The sequence below is a fragment of the Vanacampus margaritifer genome, chromosome 1 (assembly GCF_051991255.1).
Source record: "Vanacampus margaritifer isolate UIUO_Vmar chromosome 1, RoL_Vmar_1.0, whole genome shotgun sequence".
NCBI lineage: Eukaryota > Metazoa > Chordata > Actinopteri > Syngnathiformes > Syngnathidae > Vanacampus > Vanacampus margaritifer.
The window spans coordinates 11,622,531-11,645,327 of NC_135432.1; the positions used below are offsets into that span (position 1 = coordinate 11,622,531).

Sequence of the window (22,797 nt, forward strand, 5' to 3'; positions counted from 1 at the left end):
ACCTTGCCTGAGTAGGTTAAGAGAAACGGTAGAAGCAAAGATTTAAATAGAGAAAAGGTTAATCCTTTGGCAAGTCCGCAGACACACCAAGTGAAAGGACACGGAGAGGAGAGGGCCGGTGGACAACGATTGCAGTAAACAGATGTGACAATCGGAGAGCCTGCAGGGAGGTGATGTGTGTGGATTGTGGGAAATGAATGTGAGAAAGTGTGGTGGGAGGAGATAGCGTTCTCGGTCAGGCTCGTCCTCTCCTTCATGACTTCCACTCTGCATGATGACAAGCATATGCCGCGGCTCCCATTGGCGGTGGCTGCCACCAATCAGAGTGAAGGCATGCAAGGTGCCTCTAGGTTATACCCAACCCCAAAAACAAGCGGCAGAGCGAGTGTGTGCTTTACACATAGAATGTGCGTGTTTGTTCGTGTGCTCTTTTCTCACCAGCTGAAGCGTCTAAAATGAAAAGATAGTTGGGAAGAAGTTGTCAGCTGTTTTCTTGGAGATCACCGCAATCCCTCCTGGCTTCTATGGAGGAGAAGAAGAAAATCTTGGCTCTGTAGTCTCCCCCTCTGATTGGTTACCTCACTTTCAGTTCCCCCGCCTCCTCCTGTCTCTCCTCTCTCTCTCTCCCCCTTTGCTCCCCTTTGCAACTAACCCCCTCTATAGTGTCCTCAAGCTTACCTGAGCCACAGCTGCAGGAACACTGGACCCCTGCCCCCCCCCCTCTTCTACACACTCACACACACGCACGTGCTCTCTCTCTCTCTCTTTCTCTCTCTTGCACGCTCTCTCGTATACACACACCTAGCTTTTCACCTGGAGAGGGCAGGCATACCGGACGGCATGTGCAGCAGCAGTTATCTCTCCTCACATCAGCCTCTCTGACTTGCCTCCTGCTGGAGTGCCAAGGGGGAACTCTGACCAAGGACTTTGGAGCTATTTGTCCCGAGGACCTTGAAACGGGGCCGTTGGCGACCCTCAGCCAGCACACAGCATGATTTTGGGTGAGTTTGCAGATTTTCTTTTTCTGCTTGGTAGGTCAATCATTTGTCGGATCACTAATTCCTTTGCTAAGCTTGCGGCTCTTCATTAGTAGTACAGAATACGCCGCGTGGTGTTTATTCCACATCTGTCAACACAGACCGGCGGGATAAACCTTTAAATCGCGGCAAGGGTGTGTAATTATCATAATAGTGTGCCATTAATATGGCAGGTGCGAGTGATGACAGGGAAGGTCAACTTGTTTAGCGCTGAACTGTATGATTATGGGATGTTTGGTCACATGACCAGGCGGAGGAGTTGAAGATAGTTTTAGGTCAACAAATAATTCATGAAACTCACCATTTTATCTTCTTTTGAGTTTTCTCACTCTAGACACTTGGCATGGTGTCCAAACTAAGGCCTGCGAACCATTTGTGGCCCACCATCCATTTTTAAGCGGCCCACAGCTTTGACTAAAAATGGCATTTGACTAAGGCTAGTTTAATATATAAATAAATAAATGCAGAATAGGCGCCACTATTACCCATAAATTGGTTAATGTACTGCAGATATTTTCTTAATTAATATGCAAAGATTCCCCAAAAAATATTTATGACTTTTCTTCCACTTTCTGCTCTGGCAAGTTCCGATTTATGATGACATTACATTAATGGTCCTCAAGAAACTATTTTAAAAATGGTCAGTTTACTACAGTTTTAGGTTTTGAGTGTGGAGATAGGATTCAGTTGCTCTTCAGTGAAGGGGTGGATCTAGTCTGGTGCAATCCAGGGCCGTCGACCCTCCCCAAAATCTTGAGAAATCCTGAACTATTTGCCTTATCATCTTTAAGAGAAAGCTGCCATGTAGCGGTTTATCAAATAAACTAGAAAATATAAACAATATTCAAGTGCTGGCTTGATTGATTTTAGCGTGTTTAATAAAGTATTTTAAATTGGCACTTGCATCGTTCTATTTTTTCATATGTGGACCTCAAACCAAAAAGGGTCTGAAGTGGGTCTGAAGTGGGTCTGAAGTGGAGACCTTTTCTACTTGGCAGTCAAGGGAAGAACAGAAAAGGAATAATGTGGCAATGATGTCATAGTATCACACAATAACATCCAATCAGATAACGCTGAAGTCTACAGCTACTTGGGGAAGTATTTGCATGATTTGGGGCAACTGATGTCATCTTGTGATGCATCTGACAGTCCTCAATTCATTTCAGGGATTCCACACATTATGTTGAAAAATATTCAGTTGTATGCTTGCTGCAAAGTGAGTTATTATGCAGTCTTGCTGTGTTCTGACTCAGCCAGCACTTTCTTATTTAGTATTCTGGTCTCACAGTGGCCATGTCTGAGAGTGGGATCCTGTGTGCTCCACATAGCTGCCTTGTGCATTCACGCAGAGGATGGGAGCTTGCCACTGTAAGTCCATATGAGCAATCATGCATGATGTGTATAGGCTAGGAAGGACATGCTTATGCATTTAACTAGCAACGTAGTGCCCGCCAGCACCTGCAAGCATATTAATATGTGTATGATTGTGCCAGATAGTGTGTATATGTATGTGTGTGTGTGTGTGTGTGTGTGTGTTAATTGCGTTGCTATGTGCACTGCCGGAGACGCCACTATGTGTTAACACATGCCTGGACTGATTCAAGCTCTGCCCTTGTGCTCTCTGGGCAGACATGTTTTTCAAGCAGGCGTCTCGAATGATAATAGCGAGTCATGCAGACTTTGAAAAGAACAGCTTCACGTGGGCTTAAGTTTAGTTTCACTTGTTTGTAATTTTGGGAGAGTTTACAACATTATTGTTTGTGTTTTTGCCAGCGTCTGCAGCTGCATGAACAATCAAACAACTACTTAACAAACAAGCAATGTCTTGATCTGGTTGCAGCTGGCGGCAGCTTTTCTAAATTATCTTTGGCTCGCGTGTTTAAACAGAAGTATTAACGCTCAGCTGCAAAAAGTGACAAACTTAATCAGGCGAGCGACGGCTGGTGCCGAAGCAGAAGCAAAACACAGAGCACAATGTTGTGCAGTGCACTCCATAGCCTTCACGTTCACGTTGAGGGCTGTCGGTTTCAGTTTGCTGCCTGCACAATTTTCGGATCTCAAATCAGTGTGCTTTTCATCACATTTAATGGTCTGTAGATTGCACCTGAAATGAAGCTGTCAAGATAAGCAGTTATGCATGTGCTGTGTATGATTTCCATTGCCCACCATGTTGATGCTATTACACTTACTGTACATGTTAAGATGTGGCTGGGGAACGTTTGACATTGACATTTCTGGCTTTCATCCTTGCTGAAAAGGGCAATGTCATTGTAATGACCTTTGCAAGAATGAGGCAGGCTGATGTGGATGTTCTGTCATCACATTCAGTTATCTAATACAAATCTGTAATGTTTCATATGCATTTCTGTGACGAGTGCTGATAGAACATGAATAAAGTCAGATGGGGGAAAAAAGTGTGCGGTTTGTGTAGAGAGAGAATGCTTGTGTTTACAGTCTACATCACCAGCCATGTCTGTGTTGCTAGTAGGCCCGTGCTGTTTGTTTTGAATGACCTTGAGCAGACACCCTGTTCTATAATTCCCCCTGTGCCCTGTTTATTTTGCACTTAAGACTCACTTTCGGAGAATAGTGAAGGTAGTCCAAGCTCTTGGTGGCAATCTTGAAATATGACAGTCTCAAGGGCATCATGAAGTCAATCTATTGCAGCTCAGTTTTGTGCCATTCGGTCCCATTTGACGGAAGGATTGTGCGTTCTGGCAAAGAAATGTGAGCAACTTAGCCACCGGGGGCAGTATAATACAGTCATGAAACACAAATGAAGACTTTCACAACTACTCTAATCTCAATCAATTTCTAACTGTTGTTATATATTATCTGTCTAACTGTTAATGCAACGTTTGTTTTAAAATATTATTTGCGTAAAGGGTTATACACATCACAACTGTCGATATTATTAATTAGCCCATATGGAGTGTTTTACGTTGTGTGGTAATATTAAGCTAATGGAAGGCAAAGTTCTGTGATTGTTTGAAGTACTATATAAAGCCCTTTTCACACTGCACTTGCTGAGTGTGAAGAGGAAATTACCGATTTCCAGCATGCCCTTTTTTTGGAAGTGCTGATTTAGCAGCATTCCAGGAAGTAAAAATGGGAGATTTTGCCGCACCTCGACACGATGTATCTTTCATTGTTGCAAAAGAATGACTTGACTTGACTCATTTCAAGAAGGCGGAGAAGGAGGAGGAGGACACGAGCAGCAGAAAAATCGAATTGGTAGGAACTTGGATACTTTAATTATGCTCTTACTTACTTGTAAATAAGTCCACCAAAATATGACTAAATAACTCCGCCAGCTCCAGTCCAACTGGAGGCGCTTGTCTGACGTCACAACGTGACACTCTCGGTTGGAACATTTATCCATTTGAGGCACCTTGCCACCATGGCAGAAGTCCTCTTGACCCGCCCTGCTGCTCCATGCTACCTGGCAACACTATTCCATGGTCTCCGCCCCCCACATACACAAGGAATTAGTGTGACGACAGCGCGCTGCAGCCTGCTAGTGCTAAATGCAGTGTGAAAAGGGCTTCATTCTTTTTGTTTTGGGTTTAATCTGACAGTAAACTTCAACTGGGCTTGAAGCCTCTTTTATGAAGAATCATTGAGCAATGAGCATTTGACAAGCGAGAAATGTTTTGGGGATGTTGCACTTTTTTGACTTCATTGGCCTGAGTCACCGTGCGTGGATGTTTCATCTAACCGCAGCTGACTCGTATTTGGCTGCCTAATCTGTCTTCATTAAACCTTCCTCTCTTTTGACCTGTCTTTACAGATAATAATCATTTAATTCGCTCATTCACACGTCCATCACCTCTCTCCCTGCATGCGTTCAACTGGCTGCTGGAGGTCAACTTAAAATGACACATGCGGGAGAGAATATGTTTTTTAACCAGATCAGCACTTCTGCCCCATTTTCTCAACTGTTCAGGTCCTCATGTTTATGTCAAAGTGACACAGTAATTATAACGTCTTAACGAGTCAGACATTTGATATGCATGCAGGAACACTTCATCCCTTTGGGGTTCTTTGCATATCCAAGATATAACAAAGAGGCTTTAGAACAATGGCCACTTGGGATTTCTGAACAAGAAGATAAAAAAATTTGGCTAAAATAGTGGAATGTCCAACTGACCACAATTCTTCAAATCAATTTTTTTTCATTGTCCTCATTTATGCACCAATCTGGTTTCCAAACCACATTTGGACTGCCATTAAAACATAAAAATGAATGTAATGTGGACCACACCTTAAATAAAAATAGTATTCTATAACACTGGTCAACAGCAAATTTTAATCACAGATAGCTTTATGTGTCTCTATTTGTATTTTTGACGCTGATAAAAGATAAAAAAAAACTTTACTTTTTTTCCATAACACATCAGGTTTTTGTGATATTTTATTTACTTTTAGTTTTTAATATGACCTATAAAAGCTTGCATAATATGGATTTTACCACGTGGTGTAATTTATAGCTATGGTCTTTTAAAAAAAAATCCACCTGTTGCTGAACCTACCCATAATTCAAATATATTACGAAACTTAATTACTATTACATATTACATTATTGTTATTTAGGGATCTTGATGTGTAAGAAAAAACGAGGGCAGACATGCAAATAAGTCTAAAAAATCATCTAAAAAAGTTTTTTAGTAAACATTTGTTAACCATGTTATTATTTCTTCTTCAAATTATGACTTTAATACAACTTTGTTCTCACCCTCTCTTTTTTTTTGTTATCTTATCGTTTAGATTTTTTCTGAAATTATTCTTTTATTCATTTTTAAAAAATTGACTGTTGTATAATAAGGCAAAATTAAACACAACTAAACTGAAATCACTCACCTTGATGACGTGAAAAATAACAGGTGCAGTGAACACATATGTTTGAATGCAAACGGTGCATCAAGACATGTCGCTACGCTGTGTCTGAATTATGCTGTACACGGGTGACCAAGGTAGAACATTAGAAAGAGCAGCACAGCTGTGACAAAAACATATTTACATTCTATTATGCAATTTCGTTCTTGTAAGTTTTTGTTTAAGGTAAACTATTAGAGTGCTATTTTTCTTATAAACAAACACTTTTCTGTTTGTTTTTAAATTGGGGCTGTAATGGATCAATGGCATTGTCATTCAATAGGGAAAGATCATTTGAGATACGAGTGTTCAAAGATATGAGTGTGGTCATGGAATCAGGTAAACTGCAATATTTGGGATGTCTTAAGACACCAATGCACAAATGGAGAAGCGTGCATTCATGCATACTACTTCACCTTACATCATCATAATCGAAATGAGGTCCGTGTCATGTGAGTGACCTTGGATGCAAGATTGATATGACACTTAACGCATTTGAGAGAGACCTGCATGTGTGTGTGTGTGTGTGAGTGAGTGCTTTTGTTTCCAGGTTAACTACCATTGTGGGGACAGACTTGAAATTGTGGGGACGTTTTGGTGGTCCCCACAAGTTCAGACCTCTTTTTGAGGGTCAAGACTTGGTTTTAGAGTTTAGGTTTGAATTGGGTTATGGTTGAGGTTAGGGTAAGGAATGGCGGCCAATATAAGATATAAATGCAGTGCATGCCCAAGCCCTTCAATAAAATCATTGAAAATATTGATCTGTCAGTGTCCTCTACTATACAATACCTTAGTTCTACTGCTTTGGTCTTAAATTATTGTGTAGTTTGTCCTGTTTTTGTCACGGAAAAGCTGAAAAGCCGACAGCTTGTTTCGTGCATGCGCAATTAGATACCAAGTTGTTTCAGTTTTTAGAGGCTTTTACCGGTACGTGCGTGTTATATGTTATGTTGAATAGCAAAAAAGCTCTCAGTGACGCAGCTTATCTGCCATAGCGCGCATGCGCATAATGGGTTTATTTGAAATATTCTGCGGTAAACAGTCTGTTCAGCTCATCGCCGAGTCACAAGTCACACTGAGTGCCATTTTTGCGGAGAAGGGTTAGGTTAGGGTTTGGGTTAGGGTTAGATGTTACATTACAGTGTATGTGCATCAGCCTGCGTCAGTCCTGAATATTTCCGCTTTAATTGCATATCTACACAGTGGTATAAAATAATAATTAAATAATATTTAATATTAAAATGGCATGCCCACTCTCAAAGGTCACCGCTTGCCGTGCATCATGTCAATGAGAGAGAGAGAGAGAGAGAGAGAGAGAGAGAGAGAGAGAGAGAGAGAGAGAGAGAGAGAGAGAGAGAGAGAGAGAGAGAGAGAGAGAGAGAGAGAGAGAGAGAGAGAGAGAGAGAGAGAATGTCAGTGTTTGTAGATGAAGATGCAGCAGCACTTGGCCTTTTTTCATTCACCCAACCTGAGGTCACCTCTGAGGTCAGCAAGACACCGTATCCACTCATCTTGATCTTCTTGTGCCAAGCAGGATGTCAATTGGGGGTTCAAAGGCGATTTTTTTATCCTTATTTTTTTAAAGACAGCACGCATTGTGTTGAAAGTTGAGTTAAAGTCAATTATTGATGACATTGCTAAATTTCCATCACAGCACAGAGGTTTCCAAACTTCGTTGAGCCACAGACCTGTTTAGCATACGAACATATTTTGAAAGATCATCACGAAAACATAAAAACAAATATCTGAAAATACAATTCACTAATCCCCTGAATGTAATTGTTGAAATTAGTCGGAGCCATGTGGATGTTTTTCCCTTCAATTAGTCAGTGTTTTTTTGTATTCCATAGCATAACGGTCCCGCAGTCCCACTGGCATGAATATTTTAAGACTAACGGCAATTGGACTAGCCAAAGCTAGCAAAAACAGCTCTGCTTGTGTGCTAGTCTCTTCATGGTCTAGCGTACATTTCTACCATGTCAGAGCCAACTGAATCTTCTTGTGCCCTGAAAACCTCAGGGAGTGGGCACCTCCAGGTGCCTAGTGTCAGGGACTGAACATGATGAGGCTGTGTTTCAGTTTTATGCTGCTAAAATATAGAACAGTCTTCCAGAAGATGTGAGACAGGCCTTGTGGTATCTTTTCTTTAATTTTTTTTTGCAGTCTTCTACTCAGCCCAGCTTGGACTACAACCTCTTTTTCCTTTTGGACTTTGATTTCTCTTAGGAATTTTAGCTATTAGCGAAGCTTAGCCAAATTTTCATACAAGAAGAATTTGGTCTGTTTTTACTCCAAAGTTTATATTAAGCTGTTGGACGTTGAGGATGGGCCGAGTCAGGCCTCCACTTAATCTGGCCTGACCCGGGGACCCTTCCAGTCCGCTCCATTTAGCTATGCGTAATGATTATAATTGCTGTAAAGTGATTTGAATTGCCTTCTGTGCAAATTGTGCTCTACAATTAAACCTGCCTTGGGTTGCTTTGGATATTGCTGCTCGAGAGTGTTATTGGCCTGTGACAACAAGTCAAAGTAATCTGTAAAATGGCTGATTGGAAGTAGTGTAGTTGAGTAGTTTTGTCCACTACTGTAGTAGGTTCAACCTGGAGTGTCAATCCAGTGTGTAAGAGACTCAAATGACTGTTGGAGAGGAATCCCACTGTGCCTGAGTGCATCCTTGTTGTATGTGCAATGTTGTGTTAAACATTGCCGAGATGAGGAAAGTTCATTTCTTCTCTGTTTCACGCAGCGCCCTCTGTCAAAGACAACAACGACATGTAAGGTGAATGAGTGACACGCACGCACCAGCACTGCACACCTGCCTCCGGAGTAGTGCCGCTGCTCCGTGAAGCCAACATGCACCTGTGTGCGATTATGGTGTCACATTAGTGCTTTCACTGAGGAATCCTCAGGCTAGAGGACACCTGGGAGTTGAAGCCTGCGCAATGTTCGCTATGCTCCAACAGGCAGTGTGATCACAGTGGAAATAGGCACAGATGATTCATAATGACCCTGCAGTGTTTGGCAGGTAGCTTCTTCTCTGGCACTGTGTTGGAAAACGTTCGTTGCCAATTCCGACATGGTAACGTGATGATATTGATCATCTAGGAGCTGCAAATTTTTCCTTTTCTTTCAACAGTTTTCAACAGACTAGAATTTTAGATATGTACATGAATATTCGTCTGTGTTACACTTAAGCTTCTGAATCTGGTTTAGAAAATTGAATTTACTGTATGTTTTGTGGAAAACACTACTTCACTTTTATATTTTTATGCAGGATCGTGAGTGATCGGCGGCAACAATGAATACACAGAGACTGATATACTGCGCTAGAACAAATGTGCCCTTTATTCCCCGCAAACAGCAATCAACGCACTTCAATGCTAAGCAGCATAATATAATCCTCATCAGCGCTTACCTTGACACTAGACCGGAGAGCCGACGGTCCGGGTAGAACGAGCTGCAAAACGGCTGGGCGAACGTACGCTTCCCTCAGCTGACTCTACCCACACCGTGTGCCGCTCCGTCTTTTATTCGTTAACAAAAAGGGGTGAGCGTGAGAAACCGGGCTGGCCAAGCCCTCTCCCAGGCACCCTCGAAAACATGTTTCCGAAGCAGGGAGGACTGTAGTATAAACAAGGCATTCAACTTAAGAGTTCCCAGGTTGATTCCGCCCTTGTGCCCAGATGGTTGGGCACCTGGACTTGTACAACAGTTCAGGACAACAACATATCCTTATATAAGAGGTTACATGAGGACATATCAAACCATGGTTATTTTCCATTCACTGTACCAACTGTATACAGTGTAGTTGCACTAGAAAGCAATGCTACATTCAAAAGGGTCTCACTAATCAAATGAGTCCTTTTGGGAAATTCACTTTTGTGTTGATTTCAATCGTTAAAAGCAGAATATTTTGTCAGTACCGATCATGCTCATGAAAAGTAAAAGCTCTGAGTGTTTTATTGATCAACTAATTCAGTTGCAGTGTGGGAGGGGGCATTAATAACAATTCCCCAAGCAGCAGCAGCCAAGCATAAAACGGTTGAGCAAAGCAAACGTTTGGCAGGCAAAGATGATGCATTACTCATGGCTGCTCTATTTCTGTGCAACCTGAAGATGATGAGGGGTAGCCCGCGAGAAAGGCGGGCTGATATAATGCAGTGAAAAGTGTCTTCATGAAAAAGAATTAGGTATTGGAGGAATTAGAGGAAAATCCTCTGAGTGCTGTTGAGATCCGGTTTCGCACAAAGACCCAAAGAGAAATCAATTCTCCTTGAGACGCAGCAAGGTCAAGATGGTGATGGTGGTTGCCATGTCTGGAGAGGAAGCCGCATGGGAATCCATGGGAGTTTGTGGGAGAGAAACGTAAGGGGCGAGTGGATAAAGGCAGCGAGGAAATGAGCAGAGAGTAAGATGATAGAGAGGGGCCAGATGATAGTCTTTCAGTTAAAGCTGGCCTACGGGAAGAAACAGATTCTTTTCCGCAACGCACACACAAACAGCCTAAACTTCTCTTGTATCATCTGACTCATGGAATCTGGCCGATATGAGCTTTATCCATGACACACTGCCGGGAATGTCACCTCAATCTGTGTACCCGACCATCCAAAAGGCTATTTTCTTTTCCTTCGTAAGACAAACGCCCAAACAAAAGGAACTGTTTGAGTTGATTCTTTGTGTTGTTTGCACGCAATTGTGTAATCCAGCAGACAATTAATGACGGTAAAATCATGGTCGAACATATTCTCTGCGACCTCAGAAGGAGAAAGACTATGGAGAGGAATGGTGCTTTCCCATGGCACATTCTTTTTGCGTCCATGTGCTTTTGCCTTTTTTGCACTGTTTGGCTTAACGATCTTTCTTATAACCATGCGATAACCATGCAAACACAGTGTAGTAGCTTCTTTTACTTCTAAGAAGCCCTGAGCTACTGTTTAGCTCTTAATCCCGAATGTTATGGGAACATTCTCAAAATAGCCAGAATCTCCACGCTGACGCTGCCGACTAAATCTGGAAATGGTGTCGGTAATGGCGCTGTGATTTAAAAAAGAAAAGATGGCAATAGCTTGAGTCCAAAGTAGCCCCTTTGTGTCATCTAGACCACTAGAGTTATTTAGCCATTTAGTTCAATGAAAAGTCAATGCAGGGTGCAGTGCAGGCGTCTGGTATGCACACCTGTCTCCATGCGAGCTTGTCTCCAAGTCTCTTAAAGAGACAGTGGAAGAGGGCGGAGAAGGGCTTTGCCACGACCTGCCCCACACTCTGCCCTGCCCCTGCCTGAGGCCGGAGGGAAGGGAAGGGAGGGGCAGGGGAGGGAGGGAGATGCCAGAGGTGCAGATTAGAAGGCTGTCAGGGCCAAAGTGGGAGCTGAGGCCATCCATTTTCTCAATGTGCATGTGTGTGTGTGGGAGCACTGCATTGCTGGTGTTGTCATGTGGGAGAAGATGACTTTTCTATTGCTGCATTTTCCAAACGTCAGAGTAGTTTAAAGCCACTTTTATGGGATTCTTGAACGTAAACTAACACATAAAACATAATACAATATGCTGGCTGCACAATTCACAAAGTATTGAAAGAAGCATTGCCCGGCATTAGCATATTGATGCAGTTGGAAGTTGTATATGCTGTACAGTACACAAATGTCACATATAATTTATATTTGAATAATGTTATGAAGGTTGGGGTTGAGGACAGTAATGCATATTGGATACGCTATTACAGTATACATAAAGCACATAGTTCTTCTTCTTTTCTGCTCTTCTTTTTGGTCTGAGCTATACTTGAGAGTTTTCAATGGCAAAGTCAGAGAATTCAATTATATTTTTAATATTGTTGTTTACAGTGGTGTAGAACTAAACCGCATCATAAGAGTGGTTTGTTATATTTTACATTACCAATAGTTCACTAAACCAAAATTATATGAGCAATAACATTCCTAAACTGACCATCAGTTTTTTGTTGTTGTTTTTTACTGCGGTCCCTAACTTAGCAAAGCGTTTAAGGATGCACACTGTATTCCTGAGAAATAGCCTACTTTGACAATAAATCCAGAAACTACCAAACTACTAAACAATAAGTTACACAGCTTAAACATAAGAAAAATATAAGTTCATGTTTCGGCTAGCAGTGTCCCCCACATGTTCTATCGACAGCTAAATTTGCATTTCATGAAATTTGTCTCCCAGGCAGGTGAACTCATGCAACCTCTCATTCTCAAAGCAAAATTTACTGCCTGAAATGAGTCAGACTCATTATTAGAATTTGTCTCCTCTGGCACACGAGGTTCATTGGGGGGAAAGTAAGCCTTTGCAAGTTGTGTGAAACCCGTATATTTGCACAATAAGTCCATGACACATCTCTTTTCAGATATTAACTAATTTCAATGGTCTTAAATCCAGCATAATGCTGGATCTAATCGAACTTGTGTGAGAGTGAATGAATGCCGCCAGCATTCATTCACTCTCACACAAGTTCTCCCGCCTTCTTCATCTTCATAATTCATCTTCGAAAACCTAATGAGCAAGACAAGACAGGAACATGGAACACAGGCAAACAAGACGATGATGACAGCTACCTAATTTTCTCATTTGAGCCTGTGATGGCTTGTTTTTAAATGAGGAATTGCATTTACAATAGCCCTGATGAGGTTTTTTTGTATGCTTGGCCAGTAATCACCAGCCAGGCACCGCCACAAATCTTCATTTAGAGGATTAGCCAGCAGGGAGATAGCTTGTGTTTTTTTGCTTTCATCAATTGCCCAAGATCCAGCGCTCACGGCCCAAGATTCTCCCTTTTCCTTCTGTCCATCCTTACACCAGCTGCACAATCATATTCACATGTACTGTACATTTATATAAATACAGTACATGCGTCTTGTCGTTTCTGCCCCTCCTCTTCAGATCTCATCCCACATATGCACAGAGACATGCACGTAATGCTCACACGTCCTGTCAGTGTGTCCCTTTGGGGAGCATCAGCTGCCCGTTTGGCACGCCTACTCAAGACACAACAAATTAAGGTCACAGCAGGGATGGCCAAGCCTGCAAAGGACTACATGAGCTGCTACAGTATATGTGTGTAAGTGTATGAATATATTTTTTTCAACCTCTCTGACCTCTAAAAACTGGCCTGACTCTAGCGAGTTGTCATCAAATGGCTCCTGTCCCATTCAGAAGAAAACTGACCCCCCCAGCGCACCATTTGTACGGTTTTTGTATCCTACAAAGTCCTACAAAGTTGTTTTGTAAAAATATGCCCTTTAAGTTAATGCAAGCAAACAAAAAACTAATCTTGTATGGCTTCATCTAAGTCAGCATCTAAAGGATGAACAAAGTGTGTCAGGGTTTTTCATGTTTTTTTGTTTTGGGGTAGATTTTTATTTGTTTGTTTTTGTGTGTGTTCCACCACTTAACTGCACAAGCGATAGCACATGACAGCTCTGTTGCTGTGTTTGGGATGCTCATGAGAATGAGTTTAGAGGACAGACAAAGCGAGGCAACTTTATTTATATAGTACAATTCATACAAAAAACTCATTGTGCTTCACAAAGAAAAAAGCACGGCACCAAAACGCTTTTACAAAAGAACAGCTAAATACATTCGCAGAGCAAAGTGGACAAACTACTGAAAGAACGACAACATTTAAACATCGCTGTAGTCCAGTTAGCAAGCCGGCTGTTTGGGTCATGTGCATGCTAATCACACAGTTGATGATAAACCAATTAAAAAGGAATGTAATGTTAAATTGCTAGCAAGCATGTTTTCATCATACTGGAACTAAAACTACTTCCTGCTTCCATGTCTAAGAATCATGGGAAATGTAGTCCTACTAGCCTAATGCTGCTGTTGCCTGTCAGACCCAACGCAAGCTGAGTTTTTCTTGGCGGTATATTTCATATGTTACAATGGGTGAGGTAAACGGCACAGTTTCCAATAGCTGACGGGACCGAGAAAAAAAATGTTGGATAATGTGTTGAGGACTTATTTACAGCTGTTAAACTGCCAACCAAGATAGATTTAGCATTACCTAAAGTAATAACAAAATCAGATCAACTAATGATTACATTTATTTATTCCTGGTAAAAAAAAAAAAATCGATTTGATTTTCAGCAAAATTGTAGTGTCCCGTTTTTGCATTTTGAAAATCTGGTCACCCTAGATGTGCAGTTAGCTAGCTAGCCATGCCTACACCTATAGAAAATTATTTGTTCCTTTGGATAGTCTGCTGGTGTGTATCCATCTGCATTAAAAATATCTTTGGATGAATCTGAGAGAATTTTTAAAATGATGCGTGATGACCACCTTGAAACCTGGTGGCAGGATTGAAATATGCCCCTTTATTGTCCTAAATGCATACAATATTCATCCATTCATTTACTACCACTTAATCGGGGTCAGGTCGCAGGGGCAGCAGCTTTAGGAGGGAATCCCAGACTTCCCTGTCCCCAGCCACTTCAACCCGCTCCTCCGACTGGATCCCAAGGCGTTCCCAGCCCAGCCGAGGCCATCGTGTCCTGGGTCGTCCCTGGGGCCTCCCGCCGGTGGGACATGCCCAGAACACCTCCCCAGGGAGGCGTCCAAGGATGCATCCGAACCAGATGCCCGAGCCACCTCAACTGGCTCCTCTCCACGCGGAGGAGCAGCGGCTCGACCCTGAGTCCCTCCCGGATGACCGAGCGTTTCACCCTATCTCTAAGGGAGAGCCCGGACACCCTACGGAGAAAACTCATATATCGGGGATCTTGTTCGTGACCACAGGTGAGGGTAGGAACGTAGACCGTAGATCGACCGGTAAATCAAGAGCTCGCCTTTTGGCTCAGCTCAATTCTTCACCACCACAGACCGATACACATCACTGCAGATACTGCACCGATCCGCCTCCCTCCTGCCCTCACTTGTGAACAAGACCCTAAGCTACTTGAACTCCTCCACTTGTGGCAGGATCTCCACCCCGACCCGGAGAGAGCGCGCCACCCTTTTCCGACTAAGGACCCTCCCACCTGTGATGAGTCCATGGGAAGGGGGGACCCACGTTGCCTCTTCGGGCTGCGCCCCGGCCGGGCCCCTTAGAAGCAGGCCAGGCCATCAGGCACTCGTCAACGAGCCCCATATCCAGGCCTGGCTCCAAAGGGGGGCCCCGGTGACCCACGCCCGGGCAAGGGAAACGTCTGTCCACATATTGTGTTCATCTTAAGGCAGAGGTGGGCATCGAGGGCCGCAGTCCTGCAGGTTTTGCGTGTTGCCCTTCTCCAACACAGCTGATATATGATCAGCTCATTAGCAAGCTCTGCATGAGCCTGATAACGATCCTGTTGATTGGAATCAGCTTGTGTTGGAAGTGAGAAACCTACAAAACCTGCAGGACTCCGGCCCTCGAGGACCGAGATTGCCCACCTCTGTCTTAAGGGGTCTTTGAGCCGTGCTTTGTCTGGCCCCTTATCTAGGACCTGTTTGCCATGGGTGACCCTTCCCGGGTCATAGAGCCCCAGACAAATAGCTCCTAAGATCATTGGGACACACAAATTCCTCCACCACGGTAAGGTGCCGGCTCACGGAGGAGCCATGCATACAGTATGTGGCTCTTAATCTACCATTGTTTTTTTCTTCTTGCCCTTTTCCCACTCTGAATTATCAATGGGTGTAAGGATAAAACTCCATCAGCCATTTTGCCATGTTGTTTGTGGTTCAATACAATAATATAGGTGACTATACAAGACCGATAAGAAGCGTTTAAGACTTCTTCTTTTTTTGCGGCAAGTTTGTTGATGTGTTGTCCAGTTTTGTCAGTGTGTGGCTGGCCTTATTAGCGTTCAATTCAAATGTTCAATTGCGTGCTCAATTATTGATCTTCTACAAAAATATTTTAACAAAATAAACACAAAGTAGAACGGCGTCCAGAAGTTCCAGGGTTATCCTTCCCAACGCAACCCAGAGACCTCTTCTGAAGGGCAGTATCATATTCTGCCTGAGTGTGCGCCTGTGTAATCCATAGCTGCAGGGAGGGTGACCTTCAAGGCAGGGAGGCAAGCAGGCAGGCAGGCAGGCAGGCTGCGACATGAGCTGGGCAGGCAAAGGGATGCTGGGGATGAAATATGCCACATTATTTTGGATAATTACAGTCTACATAATTACATCAATGAGGTGGTCTTTATTTTTCATTGCTGAGTGGCAGAAATATTTTTCCTAGATTTCAATTAATAAATCACAATAGATTAAACTTGTGCAATAATATATTACACAATACAAATACATCAATCATCTATGTACTGTACTTCAATTTTGCGAAAAAAAAAGAAAAAGAAAAAAAAAACATTGCTGTAGTGCCCTGAGGGCTGAGTAAAGGTGAATCCAGTGGCAGGGAATGTTATTGGCAGCGATGTGAGGGCAACGATGCAGCCAAATAGACTGCTGCTCATGAATGATGCATGTCCCTATCGGCCCCCATGGTGAGAGGGAGTCGGACAGCTGGGTTGCTGCGTGCGCATGGTGCAGAACAAGGTGTGACTTTTTATGGCTCCCACCTACATCACACCTCAACTTAAAATCTGAAGCATGGGCACTCTTGGGTGGAGACTCCATATATCCCCAACGCTTTACTGCTCCTTGTCTTTCATTCCTTTCTTCAATTCTCTTCATGCCCTTGCATTGTCATCCTTTGACTCCACCCCCCTCCCCCACTCACCAAGCTCCTCTATTTTTGTCAGCGACAATCACTGTTTTTTCCGTCTCACTGCCCCGCACTGCCGCAGTCTGAGACTCACATCATAGCAGAGTTGAAGGAGAAAGAACGCACGGGGAGTGGGCGTGTGCGCAACACGCAGCAAAGGCTACATGATGGTTTGTTGTCGCTGTCACATCTGTCGGCTCCTTGGGCATCTGCGGAGGGAGGAGATGAACACGCACTCCGTGACATTCCATCACATGTCAGCAGGCCTTACATGCGAACATACATAATGCGTGTTCAATCATACCTTTTGAGCGGAGCTATGGCAGATTATATTGTATAATTTACGCTAAAGAAAAGTGAGATAATGGTAACCTTGAAGAACTATAGACACATTTTAAACTTGAATAGTCTGACCTTTGAGTGGATCTCTGTAATTTTAAACAATACAATGGTGCCTTGAAATATAAGTTTAATTCATGCCATGTTCGCAACTCAAATCATTCTTATCTCAAATGAGCTGTCACGCACAGACACACGGTCGTGGGCGCGAGCGAGTCTTCAATTTCCCATGTCACATGTGCGACCGACTACATCATCGCCACTGGTAGATCTTGCAGATCTTGTGCGCTTCAACCGCCCTGATTTTAACGAGAATGAAGGGAGCCTTTTCGACTGGCCAGGAGTCAAAAAGTACAGTTCTATCTGCGCTAGTCAAGCGAAATATAAATCGTTTCAAGCTAAATAAAGTGACCTAATAATACTGAAATATTTTTTGTTTTCTAGGCTGCTACAACCACATCACATTTGTTTGTTCTTTGACATCAGAAAAATACAGAAAACAACATTTTTTGGCACGTCATCATTTTTGCTGTCCTTTCACATGCACACATAATGTGAATGTCATGTGAATTGCATCTCAAGACTCTGCGGCGTCCTGTTTGCTGAATCTGAAGCGCATCAGAGGGATGTACCGCATTTCAGCAGAACCATTTCTGGTAAACTACCTTTTCTTATGGCTTGTAGTATTATCTGTGATAAGGGGGATAATGCAGTCGGTGGGTTAAAGCTATCTGCACAATCTGCGCCGTGAGCACCAACACAACCATTGTTACAAAGTCAATACTTGTGCAATAGGCTGTTTTATAAATGCACATTTCATTTTCAAAGACAGTGGACACATTCTGTAAATAATCTCACTTTTTTGCTGCACTGAGTGTATGAATGTGTGCACCAATATTTCGTGATATTTTGGGGAAAAGGAAGCTGCTCTTGTGTCGTAAATAGGCCTATCTTTCATTGCCACGCATGCGGCTCAGGATTGAAAATGTGCTAGCTCTGCACATCACAGTGCACGCGCGCACACACACACACATGCACGGACGCAAACGCGCACACACTACTGGGCTCAGAAGGCTGTCCTCCTACACAAAGATGACAAAATTGCGGGACTACAAGCATGTCACCACGGCCCAAAAGAGAACAGAGAGCATCAAGAAAGACACAGACAGAGAGTAAGGGGAAGGAGTACTGGCCCATTTTGGATGTATTGCATGTGTATAACCATCTTTTCTACCATCACGTTGTTGATTCAATTAACATTTACTGCAGGGAAGACAGCCAATAGGTGGCAGAAGGAGAAAAAGCAGCGTAAGCAAGGACATTGCAGTTTTAGGTGAGGAAGAGGAGATAGTCCCACTTGAGCTATATGTGAATAAAAGTAAGTACACTTCTGAGAGGGAACAATTAGTTCACCCAGAATGTTGATTGTACAACTTAGATTTTGTAACATTGCGCTAAATTTGTGGGAAGAGTTTGAGTCCAAGCATATCCATGAAGCAGTGCGTCACAATTATTTTTTTAGTACGCCCCACCCCCCAGGAGGAAGAAAATATTGTGTGCACTCCATCCGCAAATCTCCCCTGCATCTGTAAATAGTATTAGTCTACAAAATTTCTGTAAGTAAGCCTCTGCAGAGGAGCTAATGCTCCTTGTGCACTCTCTGACTATGACAACACCACTGCCTCCTACCGTAGTGGATGTGTAATTACACTTTATTCTAGTACAGAAAAAAAAAAAGTTCCCCGGGGTCACATGCAGTGCCCTTGGTATCACACCCCTGCTAGTGGGGCTTGCCCTCCTGTTTGGGAAGGATTGCTATTAAGGCATGCTAGGATGACTTTACTATAGAATAAATTAAAGATCTAATATCCACTTGTTGGTCATACAAAAAGCATCGACGAGGAACTAAAACTGTCCAGCATTCCCTTTAATCAGTCGGCACATATGACTCGTCACTGGGTGTCTAAGTCCCGCCTACTTGTGTGCTCAAGCACATATTGCCTGGCAAATAATGTTATTGATTACTTGGGCAAAACACATCTTCTGGAAGATGTCAAAGCGTATGAGGACATTTTTTATGTTTTCATTTTTTAAGCAGCTGACCTTTTATTTAATCTATAACACTATGGCAATTTATAGTTAATGTTTGATTTTCTGGAAAGTAGTTCACTAAAATCATTAACATTTGCAATATGTTGTTATTGTAATAGCCAATGATATATTAAAGTTAAATGCCGTACTAAATGAAATTAACAACAACACAATTTCTTAGAAACAAAACATGTAAATAGGCGGCACGGCGGCTGACTGGTTCGCACGTCCGCCTCGCAGTGCAGAGGACGTGCGATCGAGTCCGGGCTTCGGCCTTCCTGGGTGGAGTTTGCATGTTCTACCCGTGCCTGTATGGGTTTTCTCCGGGTACTCCGGTTTCCTCCCACATTCCAAAGACATGCATGGTAGGTTAATTAAACACTCTAAATTGTCCCTAGGTGTGATTGTGATTGTGAATGGTTGTTCGTCTGTGTGTGCCCTGGAGTGGCTGGCAACCAGTTCAGGGTTTACCCCGCCTACTGCCCGAAGCCAGTTGGGATAGGCTCCAGCACCCCCGCGACCCTAGTGAGGAATAAGCGGTTAGGAAAATGGATGGATAGAAAACATGTAAATATTTTTAAAGGGGATTGTAAGTGCTTCACTTCACACATTTTCACTAATTTAAATAATTCCTGAAGTAGATACTGGATATTCTGCCAAAATTTCACCAAAGATCCTGAAGCCTCAGGTGTCACAGATTATTTAATAATTTCATACTGACAGTTTCAACGAAAATGACAAGAAAAATTTCCCCTGAAAATTGCATGCTCCTCTTTTAAAAAGTTTGTGTCTCGAAATTGCATCCCGCCCATAACAAACCATCATAATATATATATATATTTCAAAACGTATAGCTCTATCAAGGCCTGTGTTTTTGTGCTGCAATGAAGTATGGCTAAGCAAATAAGCAGGGCTTCTTCAACAAAACACTGCTTTCATAAATGTCAAAAGAATAAGCTTCAAACCTATTCAAAGTGATTATTCCCAGCAACCTATAGAGCTTTGAAACCACACAGACATACAGAAACGTGGCTAATTTTCTTTCCCTCCTCTGTGAATCCCTTTTTAAATCCTAATCCCCTCTCTACCTTTTTCCAACTCCCTCTTCTTGCTCGCTCCACGTGGCTCTCATTGGCTACAGGATTGGCTCCAGTGTGAGACACAATTACAGAGATGATGGCCACTGTCAGTCAGCAGCTCACAGATGAAGCCGGGCCTCTTTAACATGCTAATAGAACGCCAGATTCAATCAAGGCTTTGTATGGCAGTGGGGAGCGACGCGCTGCTCATTATGAACAAAATCATAATAACAATGAGGCTGTGCCGCGGTGGCATGCGGCACCTAAGTAGCCACAGCGCTGGACTTATTCTATGAACAACCTCATTTCCCTTCTTTTCTTCTTCTGGTCCTCGGGATGGTGACATGGGGTTGAGGAGCAGCAAGACCAATTTAAATATTGAAGTCAAAACTATTGTGTATTTATATGCAATTGTAGGATGACATGAACACACTCAGGTCCCATTAATATATTCCACTCTCGTTTGTAAATACTTCAGCAGCAGCAGTCTAAGTGCATTAAAATGTTGGGGGATTCTGTATTTCCTCTCTAAAAACCCTGGAGAACCCACCGGGTCAAATTTGGCCCCTATAAATTTTGCTACTCAAATAACAAAGACCTTTGTTTTTTCTTTTTTTTTTTTTACAAATTTAACTTCAAAAGTCCAGAGTGCCACTTCTGACCCCTGCATGGGGCCATCTAGTGGATGAATATTGCACTTACATGAGCCAGAGTGGTGGTGACAAGATGGCTGGCAACATGCTGTTTTGTTGAGCTGGAAATCAATCCAAACAAAACCATCTTCTCAGCAAACCATCAGATGGTAAAATTGTGTATTTTTTGTTAACCTATTTCATATCATGTTGCAGAATGCCTAGAAGTATGTTTTATATATATATTTTGATAAATTAGCAACTCTGAGCTAGTTAAAAAAAAAAGGTTAAAATTGAAAAAACATATATTTTGGTGTTCAGTGAACTTATAGCAGTGATTTAATGTATAATTCATAATTTTCCAAAGAAGAAAAGGGTTCTTGGGTTCTCCAGGGTTAAAATATGCTTACTTACAAGTGAGAGGAAAAGACAAAAGAAAAATAGGAAATTGGAAAAAATCTCAAATTAAAAAGGGTTATTGTCTAGGGAAAATTGTTAACCCTTTAGAAAGCCAGAGAGAAGACAAGTACTTTGCGAATAATGAGGGATTTAAAACACACATGAAAGGAGACAGGTCAAATTCAACCTGAAGGCTGGTCTAAGAAGTGTGCCTATTTCTCCTAGAGGTCAAATAGTATATGCAAATCGGCCTACATGAATCGGCAGTTATCATCTGCTTCATGCTTGACATGTCTTGTATAATCCATCTAATCTATGTTCTGTGTCTGCAATGAAGCATTCGTGTCAGGTGTGATGCTATCCAAAGTTACTATTGATTACGAATATGACAATATTTGTATGGGCTGAATGATGATTCTCATTATGTGTAAAAGGGATGCACATAATTAGATTTTTCTGGAGATAATGGACATAATTTGATTTTACAGTACTATCATGATTTTACATGTGTTTTGGTCCACTGCATGGTGCTTACTTCTTTTGTATGCGAATGCTTTTAAATGTTTGTTTTTTTTAACTATGTAAAGCACCTTTTGTATTAAAAGTTCCATATAAATAAAGCCGAGACACAGAAAGATATGAGTAAACATAAAACAAACTTAAAGACTAAATCAAATCCGTTTAGTATAATGCTAACAAACAATGCAAAACGCCATAGATGGGCTAACTAATGGACTTGGTGTTTGAACACATTACGTATTTTGTATATAAGGTGAGTAAGGGTGCCCCAAACCTCAAGATATTTTTTGACAGATCATTAATTTGCTTTACACGGGTTCCTCTCTGATCACATTCAAAGTCGCATTTAACAAGCAGATTGTGCCACATTCCGCATTTGATATCATCATCATCATCAATGCTCATTAACAAACTGCTTTGAAAATCTGCAGCATGCTTTTCATCCACGGTCTACTTTGTTAGAAACGCTTACCACTGGTGGATGTGTTTGGTACTTGTTCATTTTTGTTTTTTTATCATCACTTATTAACAACATTTGGTGTGATCTCATGCACAGTTGCGCTGCAGGACTGAGATTTATTCCAGCCAGAAACAACCACAGCTTGTTGAATGATGCATTCCCTGCTCTCATGGAAAAATATGCTAAGTGGGGGTGTGCAGAGGGTGTCTGAAGTGAACATTCACCAACTTTTGCTTTGATAAAGGAGACGGCAAAATGGAAAGAGTGGCTTCAAGAAAGATTCAATTTACAATTTTAAATCAATATTTTAGCATTGACTTTTCAAAAGAACATCTCACACTCTAAAAACAGTTGGGTCGAAAGTGACCCAATTATGAATCAACAATGGAACAATCCACTTTATGGGTCAATTTGACCCATATTTCTGTTTTTTTTTTTTTTTATACAAAATGACCCAATTTTTTTGACCCAAGTAAAGGATCTGACCAATATTTACGAGTTGCTTTACCCTAACAAACCCATTTCTTGACTCAAAGTTGGGTCAAATTAACCCAAGTAGAGGATCGGTCCATTTTTGACCCAAAGTTGGGTTATTTTTGACCCAACAGTTTTTAGAGTTCAAGCTCACACACACACCTGCTTTGCTACCTCCTGTTCACATTGGATGGATGCTGATTTGAACAGAAGTGTCATTTGTGGTG

General features: G+C 42.2%; 1 protein-coding gene across 1 annotated transcript in view; it reads left to right on the forward strand.

Moving 5' to 3' along the window:
* Positions 1-335: 335 nt before the first annotated feature.
* znf385a (zinc finger protein 385A) overlaps positions 336-22,797 on the forward strand; it is a 75,431-nt gene continuing 52,969 nt past the window's right edge. Inside the window, exon 1 of the mRNA XM_077543441.1 lies at positions 336-1,001. Within this exon, the coding sequence (XP_077399567.1) occupies positions 992-1,001 (10 nt within the window). The 5' untranslated portion in view covers positions 336-991. The remainder of the gene's footprint in view (positions 1,002-22,797) is intronic.